The 23,489-nt window shown below is 43.5% G+C and overlaps 1 protein-coding gene across 15 annotated transcripts in view; it reads left to right on the plus strand.

Annotated features, from left to right (window-relative positions):
• Positions 1-23,489, plus strand: part of SORBS1 (sorbin and SH3 domain containing 1) — a 239,490-nt gene that overhangs the window by 165,504 nt on the left and 50,497 nt on the right. For 10 of the 15 annotated variants that reach the window (XM_082854122.1, XM_082854125.1, XM_082854126.1 and 7 more), the window contains 4 exons: positions 11,197-11,244; positions 11,374-11,503; positions 13,217-13,331; positions 19,001-19,084. In XM_082854122.1, the coding sequence (XP_082710248.1) occupies positions 11,197-11,244; positions 11,374-11,503; positions 13,217-13,331; positions 19,001-19,084 (377 nt within the window). Of the gene's footprint in view, positions 1-11,196; positions 11,245-11,373; positions 11,504-13,216; positions 13,332-19,000; positions 19,085-23,095; positions 23,162-23,489 lie in introns of all 15 variants that reach the window. The other 5 variants (XM_082854128.1, XM_082854118.1, XM_082854117.1 and 2 more) reach the window with 2 other exon arrangements.

Consider the following 23,489-nt stretch of genomic DNA (forward strand, 5'->3'; position numbering starts at 1 on the left):
CACAGAAGACACACGAAGGCAAAGGAAAAGCGTCTGATCATTGTCTGGTCAGCCTGTGCCGCAGATAACCAGTCTCTCTGATTAACTGTGGCTGCCAGCTAACATCACTGTTAATTAGCTCCTGCAGGGTTCAGAATGAACCTGGGGGTACCCCTCTTCAATTTGTTTCTAAATTTTGAGATGCTCAGTATTTAGTGTTTCTGAGCCAAGAGTAAATTCACTCTTTTTGAGGTAGATGAGCTCAGTCACGGTGGTGATGCTGGCTGTCTGATCAGATGGTGTCAGTTGCACTGGTCACTTCCTAAAGCCAATGTCCATTTCCCCAGCAATCTGTCTCGCACCTTTAGATCCAGCTTTGGCGGCCCAAATGCCAAGACACAGGTGCATATGTGAAAAATATGTAATTCTGCCCCTCAGGCAGCATTGGTCCTCTCATATATTATAGATGATAACCTAAATTACAGATTCTGAGCGAAACTACCTGCCCTAGGCAGAGGTATTTGAAAAATTAAGAATCTACTAATTTGTCCTGATTCTAATGTCTACAGCACAAGCTTTGATTTTTTAAAAAAAATCATTTGATGACAGTTGTTTTCTTTACACACAATTTATTAGCATACTTAATATTTTTTTCCCATAAAAGGTGAAAATTTGAAGCTTTGTGCTAAATGCCTTTTGCTTATTGGAGACTGTATTCATGGAATTCTTTGTCCAAGAAGAGAAATGATATTGTGTCTTTAGACGTGTCTCAGTCATTCAGGCAAAAGGACTGGATTTTTAAAAGCAATTTGAATTCCTTTCATCACTGGTGAAGCTTAGTATGTTCCAGAATTCAAGGAGCCTGAATTGTGTGTGGATTCCTATTCGTTCATTCTCTCCATTTGTATCTTCCTCTATTCTCTCTACCAAACCTGCTCCTCTGCCTAGACACTCCTGAAGAAAACCCTTATTTCCCTACGTACAAATTCCCTGAACTTCCTGAAATCCAGCAAAGTTCTGAAGGTACCATGAACTTAGACAGTGTATCTGTTGTCCTAGCCTTAAATTAATTCTTACAGTTCCATTTTAGGAATAAGATTTGGCTTTTAGATTTTGTTTTGATAGTCACTTTTGGTTGGCAGAAATTTTATTTCACTTATTTGCATGAATGTGCCGTGTTAAAATAACCAAGTCCTTTCTAATTCATTAATCTCTTTTCAAGTGTGATGCCGTGTGCTTTAATAACACTAAACTAGGTAATCAGTCATTTGAAAGAATCAATTGGAGATTTGTCACTTCCTCCACTTCGTGGTGGATAGTTTCAAAATCCACTGCTTTTCTCTGCTACAGAGGACAATCCTTACACTCCTACCTACCAGTTTCCTGCATCTACTCCTAGTCCTAAATCTGAAGGTAATTAAAGGAAAATCATGTGCCTCGCTTTGTACCGATACTGTTACTCTCTTTTTCACCTTGGGGTTCTTCCTGGTTGCTAAGAGCTCTCTCCCCATCATTTGCTTCCCTCTAACCTTGTGTTTTGTGGTGTTCTCTTGCTCCTTGCTGACTGTGTTAACAGGAGTCTATCCAGGTGGTATTTTAATCCTGTTCCCTTGGAGTTTACAAGATTAATGGGGTAACCAGTGTGGCTTCGTTACGATACTTTGAACGTGTGGGGCTCTGGGAAAAGCTGCCTGTACTCAGATACCCAGGGCTTTGTATTTGGGGGTGGTCACGTGATGCTGGTGGCAGTGCACTGACTCGGGGAAGCTGAGTCATTATGGCTCATGGGCAGGGGGTAGACGTGCCAGCGTCAGCAAGAGAAACATTACCTGGTTCCCATATGTGCAACTAACTCTCCACTGGGCCCCTCTTGTCCTGGGTGTATCTCCAGGTATATCTCCTTGGTAGGGAACTCCCCAGGACATATCCAGGTATGGGATTCAGTCGTGGTGGGAGATGATAGCCCTTGAAAATAAGGGTTTTGACCAAGCTAGAAACCTTTTCATGAAAGACCTGGCTAGGAATTTGGACCTGCTGGGGGAGGATGGCCATGCTTGTATCTAAAAAGATATTCTTTTCTGGGGTAAATAGCCTAGGTGTCAAAGAAGGTTCTAAAAGGTGAGTGAAGGGCAACATCCTGAGAATTATTCTAATCGCAGGGATTGTCTGATTTTTAGATGAGTGACCCAGAAAGAGAGGAGTGGGTGGGGTCGGCAGGAGGCACTTTGATTAAAGCTCTTCTAGGATGAGATGTTGAGTGCTCTGAGCTTCGTTGATCCAAGTAGCATTGAGCATTTGTGTGTGTGCCACATGCTGTCCTTGGAAGTGAGGACAGTGCCGTGAATAAGATATGTCCTCTTTTCTCCCAAGTTCATGTCAGGCAGGGAGTTAGACAAGGGTGCTTCATCGTACTGGGTCCAGCGTGGTGGCAGTTGGGAGAGCGTGTGTCCAGAAGGCCCCAGAAAACCTTGCTGGTACACAGTAGGTCCTCAGCACGTGCCTGAAGAGTGTTGCTGAGTGAAGGCTTTGGACCTCAGAAGCAGAGCTCTTCCTAGGGATGAAGCCCAGTGCAGTCCCGTCCTCAAGTGCTTCTCTGTTCCAGTCAGCTCAGCAAACCATCCTGCCCAGCCCGCCTCGTCATTGGTGAAGTCATCCATTCAGCTCAGCAAACCATCCTGCCCAGCCCGCCTCGTCATTGGTGAAGTCATCCATTCAGCTCAGCAAACCATCCTGCCCAACCCGCCTCGTCATTGGTGAAGTCATCCATTCAGCTCAGCAAACCATCCTGCCCAACCCGCCTCGTCATTGGTGAAGTCATCCATTCAGCTCAGCAAACCAACCTGCCCAGCCCGCCTCGTCATTGGTGAAGTCATCCATTCAGTCACTCACCAGACTTTGACCGATCACTTAACATATATGCGATGACATGCTGAGATGCGTTAGATACAGTTTTAGTTCGAATACCATATTCCATTTTTAGTCTCCCTGTGATGTGCCCGGTGGTTTCCAACCCTTTCATGCCTGGGGCCTGTTGTGAACAAAAAGAAAAGTCTACGGAAGGAACTGATACTTAAAAAATTAAAAGCTGTTGATTTCATTTTAATCAGTGACCTCCTTGCGTCCAGCAAGCGTCTATCTGGTGTGGGATAACCTAGTTTTTTGCTCTTGGGGTGCTGATTCTAGCCAAAAAGCATTGCTTCAGAAACAACAAGCTGAACTGGATGAGTGAGAAATTTTTTTAGGGTAATTTTGATCAAACGCAGTTTTTGATTTGTGCTTTATTTGGACTTGGAGAACCCAACCCACTCATAAGATAGGATCCCTTTCTAGGGAAGGTGACCAGCACACAGCATGCCTGAAGGTGTAGAGTCCCATAGACATGGGCAGAGGAAGGCCACCTGGAAGAGTCCTGTGGAGAAAAACAGTGACTCCCATCAGCCTGGAAGAATGCCTTAGGCCTGTCGCAGGCAGTGCCAGCAGCTTCCAGGCAGCCTGTTGAGCTGAAGACAAGGGTTTTGCCTTCTGGCCTCACACCCAGAGCTGCCATGTCATCAGGCGCAGCACCTAGCAGCCCTGGCTGACGATACCGTCTGCTTGGTGGTACATGTCAAGTCGGGCTTATTTTACCACGAGGCATAAAGAGTAAGGGTTGGGACAGTGGTTAAGGGTGGCGCAGTGGTTAAGAGTCCTCCTGCCAATGCAGGGGACACGGGTTCGATCCCTGGTCTGGGAAGATCCCACATGCTGCCGAGCAACTCAGCCCATGCGCCACGACTACTGAGCCAGCGCTCTAAAGCCCGCAAGCCACAGCTACCGAAGCCCACGTGCCTAGAGCCCGTGCTCCACAACAAGAGAAGCCACCGCTGGCTGCAACTAGACAAAGCACGGGTGCAGCAACAAAGACCCAATGCAGCCAAAAAAGGGGAAAAAAAGTAAGCGATGACATGATAAGTTTTCACTTATAATTTAGGAAGCAGACCTTACCAGTTTTTATTTTCAAAGACCAAAAAGGAAGAAATCATCTTAAAGGATAAAGAGGAAGAAAATTAGATTGGATATAAAAGATTCATAATAACCAAGATGATTAGACTTCAACACAAGTTTCTAAGAAGTCTTCTTCCCTGGAGATTTTTTTAAAAACAGGGTAGGTTCTGTCTCGCCCCCGCTCTTGCCTAGATGACAGATTCAGACATAGATCACAGATGTATTCAATTAGATGAAGGCTTTTTACAAATGAGAGAAATCTTTGAGCTAGCTCACTTTAAAGAATTGTTATTTTAATTTTTTTTAAGTAATGAGAGAGTCTCAGGTTTGTGGTTTAGATGTTTGTGAGTCCTGGCAGGTCCTCCTCAGCCCTGCCCTTGGTACCACTCCAGCCCCAGTGCTACCAGTCGGTGGCCCTGGGCTCTGCACACCCTTCTTAACATGGGAAGGAGTTATCCCTTTCAAAGAAGGGTGTTAAAGATGGATTAGCACCTAACCAAGGCAGCCTCTACGCATAGTTTTTAACGAGCATTAAAAAATAGACGGATTTACTGAGAAATGTGAGCTGTCATTCTGGAGTCTGTCCCCTGTGGGGAGGAGGCGGTTGTTACTGCTGTTTTTTTTGTTTCGTTTGAACTCAGAATTTGAAACTAGAATTATTTACAATAAACCTATCAAAACCTAGCCTAAGGGCGGCTGCCTTTTGTCTAAATTCTAGTTGATTATAAAGTATAAAAAAGACATTTCTAAGTGTCTCAAAGCTGATTCTCCTAAATAGTGAAGGATTATGTGAAAGTTTGTGTCAAGCTTAGCAACCTTCCCCCACCCCCCCGCCCTCAGCTACAGTGAAAAAGTAAACTTCTGGCCAGACTTTCAGAAGATAAATAGAATTATCATGTCTTAATCAGTGAGATTTAAAATGTACTTTTAAAGAAGCCTGTAAATTCCAACAAGGTGCAGTCACTTCTAGTCATTTTATAATCTTTGACACCACTCTGTGGGACAGGAGCAACGGTTATGTCTGATTATTCTTTATCTCATGGGGTCGTTGGGAGGAATTAGGGCTAGGAAATTTGGGAAGCGTAGAATGAATTCAGAAGACTTATTTCTTATAATTTCTCTATATACCCTGGTCCCTAGAAAGCTTATCAAAAATAAAAAGAATTTACCAAAATCCTTTGGGGATAACTTTACTTTCTTTTTCTTTTAGACCTTCACTTGACCCACCCTCTCCTGCCCACCATTCCTTCCTTTCTGACCCAAAGCTACTTGTCTGTGAATTACACTCCAGTCTCTCTCTTAAAGGCACATGTCCCTTCCCAGCATCTGAGATGCCTCTAGGTCTTTCTGATTGTGGGCGTGGGGAGAGGGGATGTTGATAGAGGCTAGAGCCTGCGCCACCCACTGCTGCACCCAGACCATGGAGGGGCTGCTAGACATCCTGCCCATGGTTTCTTCCTGAAGCAGGAGCCAGAGGGACATGCTGTGGAGAAACAGCCTCAGAAACTCCTCCACTGCCTCCAGCCTTAGGAAGTAGCCCTGTGGTGGAACCCTGTTACTAGTGATAATAGCACAACCACTGCAGTGACGTGCTTGGCACTGCCCTGTCTTGAGCCCTTACTGAAGACAAGGCTCCATGCTGGGCGCATCATAATTGTTACCTCATGTTCATCCTCCCAGCAACCCCATGAGGTAAGTCCTCATTTTTGGCAATAAAGGGTATGAGGCTCAGAAAGGTTAAATAATTTGTGGAAGATCACACAGCAAGTGGCAGAGCCGGGATCCAAACCCAGGTCTCTGGGGTCCCCCAGACATGGGTTTTTTATTTCCTCTGCTGATTCCTTTCCGTCTCCTGCTGCCCTCTGTGTTCTTGGTTGGCCCCTTCGCCAGGGGCTCTCTGATGCCTAACCCCAGGCATCCAGCTTGCCCTGCTTCTGAGTCAGTCATGCTGCGCTCGGCTGAGCCAGTCTCCCGGTGTGGCATCCAGGAATATGAGGTTAGGAAAGCTCCCCCAGTAATTTGGCATATGATCAGGGCTGAGAACCGCTGCAGTGGAGGAATGCCACCCTTTTCATCCTCCAAAAAAGGAAGGAGATACTCGCCAATGCAAATTTGGGGATTTGAATATAGAATGAGAGTGGGGAATACAGATTGAAAAGAACATGCTTTTCTACTCTGAACATGGCCAGATGATGCTGGCTCTCTTGACATGCTTCATGTCAAGAAAATGGGAGATTATTTTCAAATGATGCCCCCAAGTCAGCAAAGCCGAGTAACTGGTGTATTACTTTGTGGTCCATGCCGGTGAGAACCCATTTGGCCCTGTCAGGATAAAGGGCTATCATATCAGCCAAGGGTGAAATCTCAGAGACCAGCTTTTTCCCTTGCTTTTGGATGCCTCTTCCACTGCTGTCCGGCTGATGGTGGCCACTGCCACCTCCTGGTGAAGTGACTCAAGACACAACCTCAGGGGTTTTCCCTGGTGGCACAGTGGTTGAGAGTCCGCCTGCTGATGCAGGGGACACAGGTTCGTGCCCGGGTCCGGGAAGATCCCACATGCTGCGGAGCAGCTGGGCCCGTGAGCCATGGCCGCTGAGCCTGCGCGTCCGGAGCCTGTGCTCCGCAGCGGGAGAGGCCACAACAGTGAGAGGCCCGCGTACCGCAAAAAGAAAAAAAAAAAAGACCCAACCTCAGGACATCCTCAGGTTGTGGTGACTTACCACGCCACAGTGGTCAGTCTCACTGAGCTTCTTCCCCGTTCCTAGATGGGGATGCACTAAGGCAAGGGTTCAGGAGGCTGATTTTCCCAAGCATATCTGTATTTGAGTTAAGATAAGCCTCTACTGGCCTTAAAGGATTTCTAAGAATAGCCTTATTTTGCTTGAATTCAAGCAAATGGTTCTATCGTTAAGATGCCTGGCCAGGATCTGTGCCCGAACTCCAGCGAGGACTGCCCGAAGGAGGGGCTGAGTGCTTGCAGCCATCACCTTTGCTCCCCTAACTAGAGCTGCCCAGAATTCCTCTGCTTAGCAAGCGCAGAAGTCTGACCTGCGAGATAGTTAAGAGAGAGTAGCAGCGAGTCCCTTTCCACCTTCGAGGGAGGGACGCCCCGGGAGATGAGGCCGGTGAGTTGTCTTCCAGCCCTCTGGTCCTTTCATGCCCGTCCTGCTCCACCTCATTCTCTTTACTCCTCACGTTTGATTTTTTTCCTGAATTTGTCTTCTGTAGCTATTCTAACAGCCTATATTGATCTTTTTACAATGTTTAGAATTTGATTGCTTCCAACCAGAACATAGATTTGGGTCTGTTCCCCCAAGCTCCCTGGACTCTTCCTGACCATCTTGCCCCACTCCCCCTTTTTCTTATTCTTCCTCCCCAATCCCACGTAGCCTCTATACCCACCTCTGCGTACATTTTTGTTTGACCGTTTTTGTTTGTTGGGTGTGTGTGTGTGTGTGTGTCTGTCTCAACCCCTTTATCCTTTCTCCTCAGTGTGTGGGGTAAAGCAGGAAAAGGGATTAATTTGAGCAGTGGAAAAAGATTGTGTTAAAAATGAGCCACTGATATTAGAAAAATAATTTTAAGTTTAAAGGCCTAACAAATGCATAAAATTGAAATTTAATTGATATAGGCAAGCGATTATGCAAATACTGCTTTTAGTCAGTCATCCCATTTTGGTCAATTACACACTTTTTATAGAACAAACAGCACTTTCTCCAGTGTCTTTAAGATTATTATAAATTCTTTAAAAAAAAAAAAAAACGGAAGAAGTCTTTTTTAGTCTATTTAAAGTTACTGTGGTTGGAAAGGCAATTATGTGCCTCCTGGCAGTTTTAGGAGAGTAGCTGTCCCCAAATGGAGCCTCCAAGAACAGATTGCCAAAGCCCAGAGGGCAATCACTGGTGTGCAGACATCAAAGCCCGGCAGGGGTCTTCAGGGCTCAGGAGTGAGTTGTCCACCCCCAGTAAATGCTGCTTAGTGTTAGAACTTTCTGGAAGTCACTGGCACGGGAAGTTCTGGGTATTGCTGCCAAGATTTGATGTTTGCTGCTTGGGGCTCTGAAGGACACAGTCAGCGTGTGGCTCCACCACAAGCAGGAATCACAAGATCCCGGCTCTGCTGAGCCCACTAGGACGTTCTTTGAAAGGACTCTTGGAGAAAGAGTGAAAGCAGGATTTCATGCATAGATGATATCTGTGCTCATAGACAACTTGAGAAACATTTCATTTAGTGTGTCTCAGCTATGATTAAACACACACATATTTGGCCAGCTCTGGTGTACAGAAATGCAGAAGGTGAACCTTATAGCCGGTTTTCCCATTCAGTGTATTTCCAGCTGCATCTCCACCTGTCCCAGTATAGACTTAGCCTGCCAGGAGAAGGTACAAGAAGCAGCAAGTGAAAGATGTAGCAAGAGTGACTTAGTTTTACCCATTTCCCTGGAGAAGAGCAGGAGGAAAGCTAGAAGTGTGGTGGGGTAACTCAGAAAACTTGCTTAAATGTCCCCGGGGGTGGGGGGGGGGCGGGGCGTGTTGCAGAAAAGTAGAGCAAAGGCTTCAAGGGCTAGAAGTCAGCCTGGCCAGCACTGCAGTGCGTGACTCGAGTTTCAAAAGAACACCCTCCCCTGCCTCTTCCCTAATAAAAATGACAATGGAATAGCCACAGTTCTCCCCAGGACTGGGCAGATGAGGGTAGAACAAAGTCCCATCCCTGTCACAGGGATGAGGGGCAGCATAGGTAGGGAAGTGGGGTCAGAAAGACCTTGAATCCATTCCTGCTTTGTCTTTCTCACTGTATGGCTAAGGGCAAATTTGCTTAACCTCCCTGGGCCCTAATTTCCTTGTCTCTAAGATAGACATTTACGTACCTCCGGGAGTTTTTGCAAGGATTAAGTGAGACAATATTAGTAAATTACCAGTTACTATTAGGCTCTTAATAATGGGAGCAGCTATTATTTTTATTCATAAATGTAGGTAAAATTTTCTCCCATTAGATTTGCAAGACAAACATTACATATTAAAAGAATAAATTATACATCCCCTGGAACTTGTCCTTACTGCTAGTGTTCTGATGAATCTGTGCAACTCCAGTTTGCCCACTTGAAAGTCAATGAACTGAAATCCACGTGTCAGACTTGGATGCTGTGGACACTGGGAAAAATGAAAAGCTAGTTCACGGAGACACCCCTGCCCTGTGCTAGCCTGAGACGGGGGAGATTTCTTTTTCCACTTACCCCAAGTAAGAAACAGCTTTAAGAAGGTTCGGTCATTCGAACTTCTCTGTTGCCTTCACCCCCCACCCCACGCTTTCCTACTTCTTCTAACTTTCAAAATACACGGATTAACTGTCCAAGCCATGCTGTTTCTTTTTTCCATCTCAGAAGAACTGTTTCTCATTTTCCTTTAACAAGTCCTCTAGAAGTCCACATTAGAAAGCTCTAGGGAGCAAAAACTTTTAAAGAGCTGAGAATTTTTTCAAAGATCTTTGAATGTTTAAAATGCCATTTTTCCCTCATGAAAACTGTGCTGCTTACCTCAAGAGCGAGGTTATAAGTTAACCCTCACCTCACCATCTGCTCCTAGGCTGCCATTTCCCCATGATTCAGAGAGAGACAGTGTTTTGAGCTAAGATGCTAGGCTGGATTTTAAACACTACTTACACTGGTTTCTAACTAAGCTAACTACTCATTTGGCAGGCACCATTTTTCCAATCAAATCTCTGCATTCAAAGCTGATTTTTCGTTTTCTTTGGGGCTGTGGCATTTTATCAGTACAATAATCAGAAGTTGTGTTAAAAAGCAAAAGCCCTGTTCAACTTTGAGGATAAGAATTAGTCAATATCAAAGGAACAAGAGGGAGGGAGGGAGGATAAAAGATATCTTGGTACCTGAAGCCTTTCCATTGTTGGAGCTGGGGAGACCTGGGACAGATAAAATGGGGAGATGAAAGGGGAGATAGACTGGTGTTGAATAATACTCAAAATAATAGCAGTGTGAGCTTTATTTACATTTTATAAAATATTCTGGCCTTTTCTGCTCTGAAACTTAAAATGACTTGCGTGGAGATAAGGACTTGACTGACACTTAGCCATTGACACATTACGTCGGATTCTCTGACTTGTCTTTGCAGGCTAGTTCATGTGCTTTGTTAGAGCTGGTACTGATTTTAAGGGAAGGAGTTGGGTCTTCATTCCATATTCATGAATTCTGAATTCAGGTTAGCGAGCTGTTAGAAAACGGGAGAGGCTGTTTCAGCCTCACTCTTGTTGGGGAAATTCTTTGGAGGGATGTAGTGATCCCTCGTGGGATCGTGGATGTAGTGACTAATTATCCTGGGTTTCCAGGACAGTCCCAGCAGAAAAACCTATTCTCGTCAGTGAACCTGCGGTCTCATTTTTAGTTCAACGCAGCCGTCTCCACGAAGGGTTTATGTCTTGTCTTTGTTCTGCCAGTCTTAGCGCCGCAGTCGGTGTTCCACTTATTTAGGGACGTGTGCTGTGCCCTTTGAGAGCCATCTCCCACCACAGAAACCCATGTGTGTTTGCACTTTCCGTGAGCAGCACCTTTGCAGAGCAAACTGTGTAACCACATCTGCCGAGGGCATGTGGGGTTCCAAGGAAGGAAAGCTACTCGAGGAACCAGTTTGAGGTGGAATCAAAACAAACGATTATGAGGGGTTTCTCAAAGTGTTTTCTTAGCTGCAGTACCTCTTTGCTCCATGATATTGTATGTGGAACCCTAGCATATGAAATGGGTCACAGCTGAGCTGGGCAGCTAGAACCCACACCTCCAGGCCTCCCCATCCCATCCAGCAGGCCTGGGGACTCCATGAAACTCAGCAGTATGGACCAGAGACAGCGTGAGCACCCAGGCATCTATCTCAGCCCGTTTCCCACTCAGCCAGGCTGGGGACCAGCTTTGCTTGTGGAAATTCTCTCGAGAGGGCCTTTGGCTATTTGTCCCCATGCGTTTCTGGGTGTCAGGAGCAGTCTTTCCCCAGGCGTCGTGAATGTACCTTCCTGACTACAGGTCTGTTTGGTTGGGTGGGTTCTCCAAACCCAGCTCTGAACTGTGGTTTGCCGTGGTGTAGCTTCTGGTGCTGGGCTCCTCCTCTGTCTGCTGGGCTTCCGGGTATGGCTGGATGCCGGTGCAGGACAGTGGCAGTGGGCGACGTGTCACTCGGTTCTCTTACCTTAGCCGGATATCTCCTGATCACGTTTTGTTTTGTTCACTAGATGATGATTCAGATCTGTACTCTCCTCGATATTCCTTTTCTGAAGACAGTAAGTGACTTAGAATTTCTTGGCTGTAGGGGAGGAAGGGAGAGTGGTGAACGAGGGAAGACATCTTCCTGTTTTCAGTTTTCATCTGTTTTAAGTCTTTCTTTTAAAACCCACTTTTTGCTTCTCCAGCAAAATCTCCCCTTTCTGTGCCGCGCTCAAAAAGTGAGATGAACTACATTGATGGTGAGAAGGTAGTTAAGAGGTCGGCCACGCTTCCCCTCCCGACCCGCTCTTCCTCGCTAAAATCAAGCCCAGAAAGGTAAGTGCTCTCATCAGCTCTGTGATTTTAGGTTCTCATACACAGTCTCTTTCTCTGGGTCAGGCAGCATTGGAGCCAGGAGTCAAGCAGACCCGAGTCTGAATCCCTGCTCTGTCACTTACTAGCAGTGACTTGTTTTTTCTGAGTCTCAGTGTTCTCATCTGTAAAATGGGGATATATTTTGCATTCATAGGGATGTTGCAAGGGTAAAACAAGATGCTGCATGTAACATTGCTAGTAGTGCCTGGCTCACAGTATGCACTTAATAATGTTGACGATAATTATCATCCCTTTTTACCTCTTCCCAAGAGAAATCGTAGCCGTAAGATTTGTTATGTGTTTTTATACTCTGTGCGTACTGATGGGGCCCATAGCCAAGAATATAATTTTAAAATGAAGCCACGCTTTTTAATATCTATTTATTTATTCAACACATTATCAAAGCATAAGGCTCGCGTGGTTGTGATGATATCAGTCATCTGTTAATGCCCGCACCAGATGACCCGACTGTCTTTTATTGAGTCTTCTGCCCTCTGGAGCAACCTCCTGTGCCATCTGGACTGGTGTCCCATGCGTCTCCCAGCTCCATCTTCCACCACTTCTCAATCCACAAAAAGGCCCTGGGCAAACTGAATTCTTTATTTTTCCTTTAAATACACACTGTTTCACACCTACCAAACTTTTTCCATCTTCATAGACAAATAAACGGCTGTTTTTGAAATCCCACATATACGTAAGTGACATCTGCCTGTGGAATTTGATAATTACTCTGAAAGGAAGGCTGGGTATACCCATAAATCCTTACAAGTGCGTTCATCGAGCGCCTACTGGGTACATTCTGTGTGCGGGTTGAACCAGATGCTATGGAGGAATATAAACATACATAAATCATCGTCCCTGCCTTCAAGAAGTTTATAGCCTTGCAGGAAAAACTGAATATAATATCACAGTGCAAAGTGCAATTATGTGCACGTATAAAAATTTTGCAAATAATTTCCAAGGCTTCATGTATCCTCTGAAATCCCTCACTGGATCGGGTTAAGTACTTGTGCCAAAGGCTGCAGTTTTGATGATTACCGGATGGGGTGTGGAATAGGGAAGAAGAACATGGTTATAATAACAAATAACATTTATTGAGTGGTTCCTGGGGTCCTGGCGCTCTGCTAAGTGATTTACATGCTGAGACATACTGTCTCATTTAATCCTTACAGAAACCCCATTTTTCAGATGAGGAAACTAAGGTAGGTAGCGGCAAAGTGCTTGGCCCAGATCAGCTAGCTAGCAAGTGCTGTAGCAGGGCTGGAGCCACAGCTGCCTGGCTCCGGGACCTGCATTCTCTCTCACTGCACTAGCCTGAGTGGGAAGTACAGGCATGTCTGGGGGATGATAAGCTCCTGAGAGCAGAGCAAGGTGAAGGATTTTTCCAGAGCAAGCTTTGCTGCTGCCGCTGCTGCTGCTTCCTTTCTTCTCTTTCTCTTCTCTCTGCTTCCCAGTGTCTGGTTGTGAGCACAGGACACCTCAAGCCTTTTGTGAAGCGAACACAGGGATCTGTTTGTTTGAAGAAGGAAACCAGCACAACTAAATGCTTTGGGCGGAGTCCGATTTTGTGCCTCGGATATAAAAATTCCTTGATTAGACTAGGGTCAGCCAAAGTCTGACCTGTCGGATGCCAATTTTCATGAAAATAGCTCTAATAGGATTTCCTTTCAACAGAAACGACTGGGAGCCCCCAGATAAGAAAGCGGATACAAGAAAATACCGTGCAGAACCCAAAAGCATTTACGAGTATCAGCCGGGCAAGTCCTCCGTTCTGACCAACGAAAAGATGGTAATGTGCATATTAAAGTTCTTTTGTCTCACCCTGCCTGTGTTCTTTAATCCAGATGCACTGTGTGTGCACTTGGATTACATTCTTTCTCCCTTGAAATAGACTTGCTTTGTTTAGAAGACAATGAAAATATGAAGCATTTTTACCCTTTTCATTTTTGCAGGTGTTCACAAAATAAGTCCCAAGAATGCTTTGAAAGAATCCTCTCACTGTGGCTTTGTTGCTCTCTTTGCTCATGGTTTTCACTAATTTTAAATTTTGTAATGTAAGGTGGATTTTGCCACTATCTTTTTTTAAACATCTAACCATTCGTTTATCAGGCTTATTACTAACTGGACTAAAGTTGGGGTTTCTTAGGTGACTCTTATTTGAACATGTGCAAAGTTTGTAGAAGTTACTAGTACATCATTAAAAGCCAAATAATTAATATGATGATGTGACTTGGGGGAAAAAAGCCCCCGGCTGTTAGAGTATGTCTTTTAGGTCTTCCTTTTCTGACAAGTGCAATAGAGAGGACGAATTTCATATTCAGTCTGGTTTATGGTTCCCTATACAAGTTCGCATCTCCAAGCAATTATCAGTGGGGAAAATGGCCTGTATGGGCATAGCAGACCACCCTGCAAAAGCAGGGGAGAATTTTTACAAACTGATTAGTTTCATATCTGCCGATCACGTTTCCTTTTATTCACCCTTCATTAGAAAAAGCTGGTTTCAGAATTCTGAACATGGTTAAAGGGATCCTCCAAAGCTCTATAAACCCTGCAGCTGTGCCAGCAGGATGGAATTATCATGCTGGGGATTGATTCTTATTAAAATGCTGTTACCACACTGAGTCCAGAATAAGTAGGCCTCTGAAATGAGGGCTCAAATTATTCTCCCTCCACCTCTTTTGCTCTACATGTTTTTAAGGAATAATTGATTTGACTTTTAATAAAAAGGTGACATCTTTAAAAGCACAAAGGGATAAGTAATTTTAATTAGGAAAAAAGGTTCAACAGGTCACAGAAGTGCTTCAGAGTCGTCATTCTTCAGCATTTACTGTGCACCACAGTTATTTTAAGCAAAAAGTTCTGAGAGGAGCGGAGAATTTTGCCTCTGCTCAACCCTGCATTGGAGGTTCTCTCTCTCTTAGAAGGTAACAAGTACGAAAGGTAATCCTCCATACAGGTCTTCCTAGAAAGAATGTCACGTCCTTTGGGTATATTCCCGACACTTCAATAACAAGTGGTGGACACACCATCACCTGTCAGTACACTTCAATGATTTTAGAGACTCTGTAGGCCTTTGGGTGCTTTTGTATTGGCAATTTATTATTTATTATTGTTCATAGGAGGTCATTGATTTATTGAAGGCTTGCCCCTTAATTTCTTCTCCTTTGTTTCCTCCTCCTTTCCTTGGTTCCTAATAATTTGACCACTATTCAAAACTAGGAAAAAAGCAGTAACATAGTTTTATTTTTCTCACTGATTCCACAGTGGTCACAATGTCTTCCATGTCATAGTCCTTGGGATCATTTATATTGTTTTTACAAACCCTGAAAAGTAGCACACAGTGCCCACGGGGCCCTCTTAGGGGAGTTGCGCTGACCATACACGTGGATTGCCAAGCACCGTCTGGGTGTTCCCACACAGGGAGCCCCCTGGTTGTACCAGGACCTGGGCCAACCCAGTTAGGACGTAACACCAAAGGCTGGCCAGGGAGGAACATCACTGTGCAGCTGTTTTAGTTTCGTGCCTTTCCCTCTATTTAGCGCTGTTCTTCCCAAAGAGTCATTTTTCATTTCAGAGAGAATCTTCATCTTTTCACAGTCTACTCTTCACAGGGGTTGAATTCGTCCTTTATTTTTGAATTTCTTCTCCCGCTCTTTTTGCCACATGAGCAGAAACATTGGAATGTGAGTTTCAGTACGTGAGTCCTGCCTTTTGGTTTCCAGTGTCGGGTTTACCAGAATCTGAGGAACCCCCTTCCTTCCACAGCCACCACCCCACCACCACACACATACATAAACACACACACACACACACACACACACACACATTCTTGTTGTTGTTAACTGTGAATAAGTATACTAACTAGAGACAGACAGATGTAGAATGTAAATGTGCTCTCAGAAATGCACATCCCCTTTTAAGGGGGAAAATCCACTTTTCCCCCCAATTCTTTTCCAGTTGGAGGTGCTCGTGTCTGCTTAAGCCTGGCAATTTAAATTGTGGCCTCACAGGCACATCTCTCTATCTGTTGTTCACACAAAGAGTTGAAGAGTAGGCTGTAAAGGTTGCCTTAGAGCACATCTTGTTCCTGGAGCAAACCCACAGCATCCCAGACAGATAAACACTGTGCTACCTTCAGAATCCCCCCAGGAGATTCAGTCTTGGTGACCTAGTCAGCTGTCTGGCAAACTCACCTGAAGTTCTTCCTAACTGTTTGGCCTCCCTCTTATCATAGTATGAGTCCATTTTCTTCTCTTCTGGTCTTGGAATTGGAGACCTGTTGGTCAGTCCCTGCTTTGTCAGAAATGGCTTTTTTCAGGCTGTGTTCCTTTTACTTTCCTCCAAAGTCCCTCATAGAACTGAACTTCAGCTCAATTCAATAAATATATACAACTGACCCTTGAACAACATGGGTTTGAACTGCACAGTCAACTTATACATGGATTCTTTTCAATAGTAAATGCTATAGCCCTACACAGTCGTGGTTGGTTGGATCTGTGGATATAGAGGAACCGTGGCTACAGAGGGCCAACTGTAAATTATACTTGGATTTTTCGATCGCATGCACCCCTAATTGCCCACACTGTTCAAGGGTCTGCTGTATAGAATAACTTTGATGTGGCGAGCTCTGCATTAGATGTTGGAGTTCCTGCTCCCATAGGGGTATAGTAGGAAGGACAGACGTTAAAATCGTTATTACAGACACGATATATATTTGAAAGTGTAAAACAAGGGGATTTACCCAACTTGGTTTCTTCCCATTTCACTGTCACCTTGAATTCCTTCCTGACTTTTCAAGTTTGTCACTTGCCCCTGTTTTAGCTTGGTGTCGTCCACAAACTAAGCAGGCCCTCCCCCTTCTCATGGGGAGTATGAGAAATGTAAACAGAACTGGACTAGGAATTGCAAGGTCTGAGTTCTGAGTTCGAATTCTGACTCTGCCTTATGTCTTGGAACATCGCTTAACCTTTCTGAACCACAGTGTTTTCATCTATAAAATGAAATTATTATCTGGCCTGCCAGCCTCACTGAAGCATTGAGTGAGAGGATCACGTGTGATAATGTGGGTTAAAGATCTATGACCATTATAAAGTGCCGTGTAAATGACCGGGCCACATTCAGATTATTTAATTAAAATCTGAAGTTAGTCTCTGGCTCCCGTCCAAGCAGCAAAACTGTCCTTCAGGACAATCAGGTGTTCCCCTCAAGTCACCTGCCTTTTCTGAGGATTTTGCCAAGCTGGGAAAAGATAGCCACCCGTAGCAGAGAACTCAGCCTGGCCTTGTGGAATCTGCTTTGCCTGCCAGTACAGGGAGCCTGTTCTGCATCTAGAAGGACGTTTTCTGCCTGTCCGTCCTGCACTTGGATCTGTAGCGGAGTTATAAATGCAGGATCAAATGCTGTGTGGTATTGCCTCTTTCACTTTCCCTCTGGCAGCTCAGAGGGCTGAGGCTGGCCGCTCTGGGTCCAGGCTGGTTGACATACCTCCTGACTCAGTTCTCAGCCCGGCATTAACCTCAGCAGTAAAACAATCTGCAAACAACCTTTGACAATAAAATGGGTTCATTCTTTCAGGACTGAGTACCAGAACGTTCAGGCAGTTTCCCGAAAGAGTTGATACTTTTTTTTTTTTTAATGAAAAGAAACTACTCCCAGAGAGCAATTTATAAATAGTCTTTTAAAATAATAAACATGAAATAGGTTTCATGGAACCCCATCATACAAGGATCTAGGGTGTCCCTGTGTCTAAACTGTCTCTCCTGAAGAGTGGTGCCTTTGTAGATATTGTGCCTCAGTTCACTGAATAAATACAGAATCCATTATTTTACATAACTGCAAAATCCATTGAGAAGGAACACGCATTCTCCAAGATTTAAGCCCTGCGCCCCTAAAGACAGTTGGAGGAGGTTTTAACCTGGATTCAAGAGGGCAGACTCTGTTTCAATATATATTTCCCTTTGATTTCAACTAATGTCCATCCAGTTAATTTCTGTTGAAGAAAAGTCCTCTGCCATATTTTCCTCTATTTAAAGCAAAAGTAGAAATAATGGTAAAGATTCTTATAGGGATTTTTAGAAGAGATTGGTAAAGGTCACTAAGGAAGTTTACAGTCATTTCAATAAGCCACAAAAGGCCTGTTAACGGAATGTTAAGAAAAATGTATCCAGGAGGAGCAGATTTGGGAAGGAGTCACTTGGAGATGCGTCCACAGGATCTGCAGTTTCCTACCTCATGTGTCGTGGCCCTGAGGGCGTGAAGTTTCTTATGATGTTTTCAATCACAGTGGAAAATGTACATTTACTATTTCATATTGTTGTCAGAATATCACCACCTATCTGTTTTGTGACTATCAAGATCTTTTTAAACGTATATACCCGTAGGAATTAAGCCGTGAGCCTCTAACACTTCTATCTGATGTGACCATATCTCCAGTTTATTAAGGGGAAACCTGATTTGCTTTCCAGGCATTCATTTTCCAACTAATTATTTCCGGAAACACATGCTCTTCCACAGAGCAAGGTACCAGAACTTTATAAATATTTGATTCAACATGAAATCCCATGGAATCATATTATCAGTCTGTGAACTACTTTTTAGAGTCATATAAAATGAGAAATCTAACTTATTTTTGTAACATAACCCCGAAGTTTTTTCCCCACCTGTCGTTCTGTTATCTGTCTTGTTCAGCTTTTCCCTCGCTTTATTTTTTCCCTAGTTCTTTAACGTTTATTTCGTAGAACACAAAGTATATTCTGTCTGTATTCATCCCCATGGATGCTTGTTTAAAATGTTTTTTCACTTGTGTCTACTGTTTTTACTTACATCATCTTTCACTTTACTCTGTATGGGACATGGTTTCTCACCTACTCATGTGCCATTAAAGATGCAGTATTAACAAATTGGCTTTTATAAAAGTGTCAGTATTTGCTGCTTATTTTGAAACCCTTAAGGCAGCCTTACAAATAAGTACTAAAACTGTACTAGCCCATGAAAAGTGTTTGCTGTACTCATCTGGCGTAGATGGCTAAACGTTTGATGTGTTCCCCAGGTTATTTGCTCTTGACTAATAGCTCTTTGCAAAGAGGGATAAGGGCTCTCTTTTCTCCCACCACTCAGACAATTACCAAGGGAAACTGTCATGCCCATGTTCAGATCTGTTGGGAAGGCGGCAGTGTGGTGCAGCGTTCTCCATCTGTCGTCCCTCTGCCTTGGGACCGAGAATGACTCCCTCACTGCTCCCTACCTCAGTGTGCCTGTTTTCATAAACACATCCTTTCCCGCCTGTTTCAGCTCCCCTGATTTTGCTCATGTCAATAAAGAAATGGATGATCGCTGCTGTTGAATGCAGGTGCTGTATATTTCTGGAAACCACTGCATCTCTACTGGCCGGTTCCTATGTAATCTCTGCATAATGTTATCCTTCTCTCTCTTCCATTTCCCTATCACCAACCCCTATAGAGTCGGGATATAAGCCCAGAAGAGATAGATTTAAAGAATGAACCTTGGTATAAATTCTTTTCGGAATTGGAGTTTGGGAAACCGGTAAGTTTAATAGCTTCAGTGGTTATAGACATCTTTTTTAATAGTGCTGTTGATGCATTGTTGCTGCTAAAAAAATCAGACCTATTTGTAAAGAATTCAGGAAGTGGGGAGCAGCCTTGTTGGCTGTCAGTGGTGGGATTGTCTATTCTCGCTACAACCTGTGAGCTTTCCATTGCTTTACTTCACCAAGAAAGGACAGTGAGCTCTGGACAGTATTTCTTGCTAGAAATATTTCTTGCTAGAAATTTCTTGCTAGAAAATCCCCCAGGAGACATGGCTAAGTCATTGCTTGTTTCAGGACCTCCCACCACTAGCAACAAATATCACACACCTCGTAGATTGCATTATTTCGGCCTTTGGTTCAGTTCTTTGACCAAAGACTTCATGGTGTACTGAAGACAACCAAGAAAACACATTACACACTGAGAAAGACCAGCATTGTCACTGCTTTGAATAGAAATTTTAGAAGCACACATGCAAGGGAAGTGGCAGTGCAAGTGGAAAAGGGCCTCTCTATGCAGAGGTGATCCTCGAATGCCATCCTGTTACAGGCGACTTTTAGGGAATGATTTCTTTGAGGTAGGATAATATTTCCCCAAATTAGAAATGAGAGTTAGGAATTCTAGCAAACTTAATATTCAGCCCAATAGCCTGTAGCTTCCCTGTGATGTGTCTGAGTTCGCTTTGGTACAAATTGATTTTTGGCACTTAAAGGAGGATTTTCTTGGCCTTGCACCCAAAGGAGTATCAAACCTAAGGGAGAATTGAGCTCATTTTTTCCACTGGAGATGACTGGAAACTGACTTTAAAGCTCCAGTTACTTTAAAGTCTTAATTATTACAGCTGCAAAAAGAATTTACAGGTGGAGGGATTTAGTGTATAAAAATAAAACATTTTATTAGATGTTTGTATGAGACTTTAAGCATTGAATCGGCATTTGAATCACCAGGATTTAGAATGATAGTTTTATTTGCAGATAGCAATTAACTTTACAGCTCAGTAAAATGTTCAATTCTGTAGTACATTTTTAATGAAGATGAAGACGGAGAAATTTAACTGTTGCTCTGGAATTGCTGAGCTTTGTTTGAATGTTCAGTCATTTTCTGAGTTAGGAGCACCTGCCTTGCAAACACCCCTTCTTGTAGGAACAGGCATTTCTCCCACTTTGTCCCCTCCCTGACACTGTCACCTAACGTCAGCCGAGGTGTCCTGGATGAACAGCGCCACCTAATGACCAGCAGAGAGGGAAGCATCCAACCCAAAGTCTGCACCGTCTCCTCCTCCCCACCCCCCAAAGCTTTGGTACACACCTCACTTCGCCCCTCTCTCCCCGTTTTCTCTGCTGTCCACCATTCACACATCAATGAAGTCTACCTCACGCAGTCTCTTCCACATGCAAAGATTTAACAGTATTCTAACCCTTTTCCTTTTCTTTTTCTTAAAACCTGCTCAATTATCTCACAAAAAACCCTGCAGAAATGTGTACCCCTGCCCCCTTAAAAAAAAGACCATGATTGGTACACGCAATAATAATGCCATACTTTCATCAGAGAAAGCAAAAGATATTAGCTTTAAATTGTTTATAATAAGGAGACTATGCCATTGAGTTTTGAAACCCTGTTCAGAATCCACAAATTTCCAGCCATCTCTTCATTTGCCAGATAACAAATAACTATTTTAGTTTTACTGAAATATTAACTTTTAGGAAAAGTTATGAAGCCATTTTTTTCTAATTAATTGTGATTGGTTTGTTTAATTAAATCTGTCATCGTAAATAATACTCTTCGTTAGCAGTAGACAGCATTTCAGTCACAGCATATTTAGATAGGCTCTGTGAATAGCTCCGTGAATTAGCATCGTTTCTGCTGGAAACTGTAGTCTGAGCCCACACAACCAATCCAGACAAATGTTGACAACACGGTCCATTTGCGTACGGGGACCTTCCTGTAATTTGTATTCCTACCCCATTGTCCCAACTGCCTCTTAATTATTTAAAGACTTAGAGATGCTTTTCCAAAATGTCATTTTCTCTGAAGCCAGAGTGTTCCTTGCATAGACCTTAGAGTCCTTCTTCAATGGGACTACCTCGTTTTGTGTAGGTCTTTTAAAGTAATAGAAGATGATACTTTTGAAGACTTGCCAAAATAGCTGAATCAATGCCTCTATCCTGAGGAACAGCACTGAGGCGAACGGGTCCTTATGGTCTGAGTCATCCTGAGGGTGGGCTTGTTATCTGGTTGAACCAGGTTGATGACTCCCAGAGTTTGGGAGGAAGGTGTGATGGGGAGAAATGTTTTCTTCACTTCTCTCCTACCCCAATCAACTCTGGGCCACAAAAGAGCAAGAGACATAAATAAGAGGGGTGTAATCCATGGCAGCTGTTTCGGAAGACTTTTCAGTCATTCAGAAGCAGAATGAAATTAAAACTACTATCAAACCACGTGGATCATCGTTTCTCCTTTTTACGCCACGTGAACCTAGGACCCACTTCCCCCTAGTAAAGCCTGCCAGAACTTTAGACATTTAGCCTGAACTCCTTTCTTCCTTGGCCCCTTCACTTAAAGCCACCCAAAATGAGCTGAAGTCTCAGCAAGCTCCTGACTGTAATACCTTTTAGGTCTAATGAGTTGTAGGATATCAACTAATTTAAGACTCCAAGGACCATTTGGGGCAAGATTATTTAAAACCAATTTAATTTGTAAGCACTGTCTTATTTTTCACAGTAAGTAAATGAGTAGGGCTACCAACAGTGACCTGGAAACACCTCCATCCCCAGATGAACAATCCAGCTGTATTAAGTGCTTAAAGCTGAATGGTAATTGTCAGTGGCACTTACTTTACAAATTGCAGAATACACGCAACTGATATTACATACACAAGTTACTGGTGAAGGCACCTTGGAATCAATTACGTTTCATTTGTAAAATCAATTACTTTTTATTTGGCCTAGAGTGTCAGCTCTTTCTTCTTTTTTCTCCCCATAATTTCTACAGAAATGGATGTGATTTCTGTAATAAGCTCAGGGCAAAATGTAAAACTAATTTGAATGTTTCCACAGACTTGGTTATGATGAAATTTGCACAGAATGATAGGAGTTATTAATGATATCATCTCCTCAGGGGTCATTGTGTAAGGAATTTCAAGTCTAAGTGGGCAGAACAAGAAGGTTTACTTAGTGGAAGAGAGGTTGCAAAGATAGAAGCGGCTTGTAACTTCCAGATGTCCTACCCTCTGGACACCCCTTAAAACAATTCTCCTGGCAGATTTCTACTTCGGGAATGCAGTTCTAATTCTAACATGAACAGTTAAAGGAGAAAATAAAAATAACCTTACAGTTCACTGTTTACATTCAAAGTATAAACTCTGCTCTCTAAGAGAGATGGAAGGTTTGACTCTACCATCAGCAGTATTATCAAAGTCTAGGTAAACTGTAAAAGGAGATTTTTTAAAACTTATCTAGTGAAATTGTCTAGTTCTACAGTGCAGTATTTAACACCTGTTTCATACATGGATTTCATCGCCACAAGCCACAGGAAGCACATTTAGCACCATGTACCCACCCTTGGTCAGATCTCCAAATTCACACGTTTATGAAGACATAATGAATTTACAGGCGAGAAGGCTAGCTTCCAAAATGTAGGCTCTCAGTGTCCATCTTAGTTGGAAAAGAACAATGAGGAATTTAAATGTTTGTTTTTGTTCAAATTGGCGTTAATGCTTTTTTTTTTCTTTGTTCTTTTTAAAGTTTTCAATATTTATAATCCAACAATGATGGACTCTTGAGACAGAGATGCAGAAATAAACCTCCCACTTGAACATTTCCAGCTCCTGAGTTCCATGGGGTCCCCAGGTGGCCTCAGGAGACAGGGTGCCCGCTCCTTTTGTTTTTAGTTCACTTTTCTGTGTTGAGACAGTTCTCCTAGTGTTGCCCCTCTTGGTTTGAGCCGGTCTCCATGTTTGTCTTTATGTCTTTACGCTCATTTCTTCATTTCCTCCTCTGCTTCCCGTCAGCCTCCCAAAAAGATATGGGATTATACTCCTGGAGACTGCTCTATCCTTCCTAGAGAGGATAGAAAGGTAATTCCACTGTGGGCTGTGTGTGTGCGCTCTGGCCTGGCTAGTGTGCGTGTGTCGTGGGCTTTTTTCTTTTATTAAATCCCCCCCCCCTTTTATTTTTAACTTGATTGTAACTTTTTTTTTTTTTGGCTTGGTGATAAAACAGTTTAACAAAGTCTCTTAAGACTTATACTAATGTGTAGAGGTTTTTAAAGCAATTGCTTATTCTTCTGACATATAGTATGTGTCATAGTCACCATACTCTGAAAAAGAGAAAATAGGTATTTCCTAAAAGGTAGGTTTTGGGGGTCTGTGTAGTTCCTCTCTCTAGCAAGTAGAGTAGAGTTTT

This window comes from Leucopleurus acutus (genome assembly GCF_964270905.1).
Source record: "Leucopleurus acutus genome assembly, chromosome: 14".
NCBI classification, from domain to species: domain Eukaryota; kingdom Metazoa; phylum Chordata; class Mammalia; order Artiodactyla; family Delphinidae; genus Leucopleurus; species Leucopleurus acutus.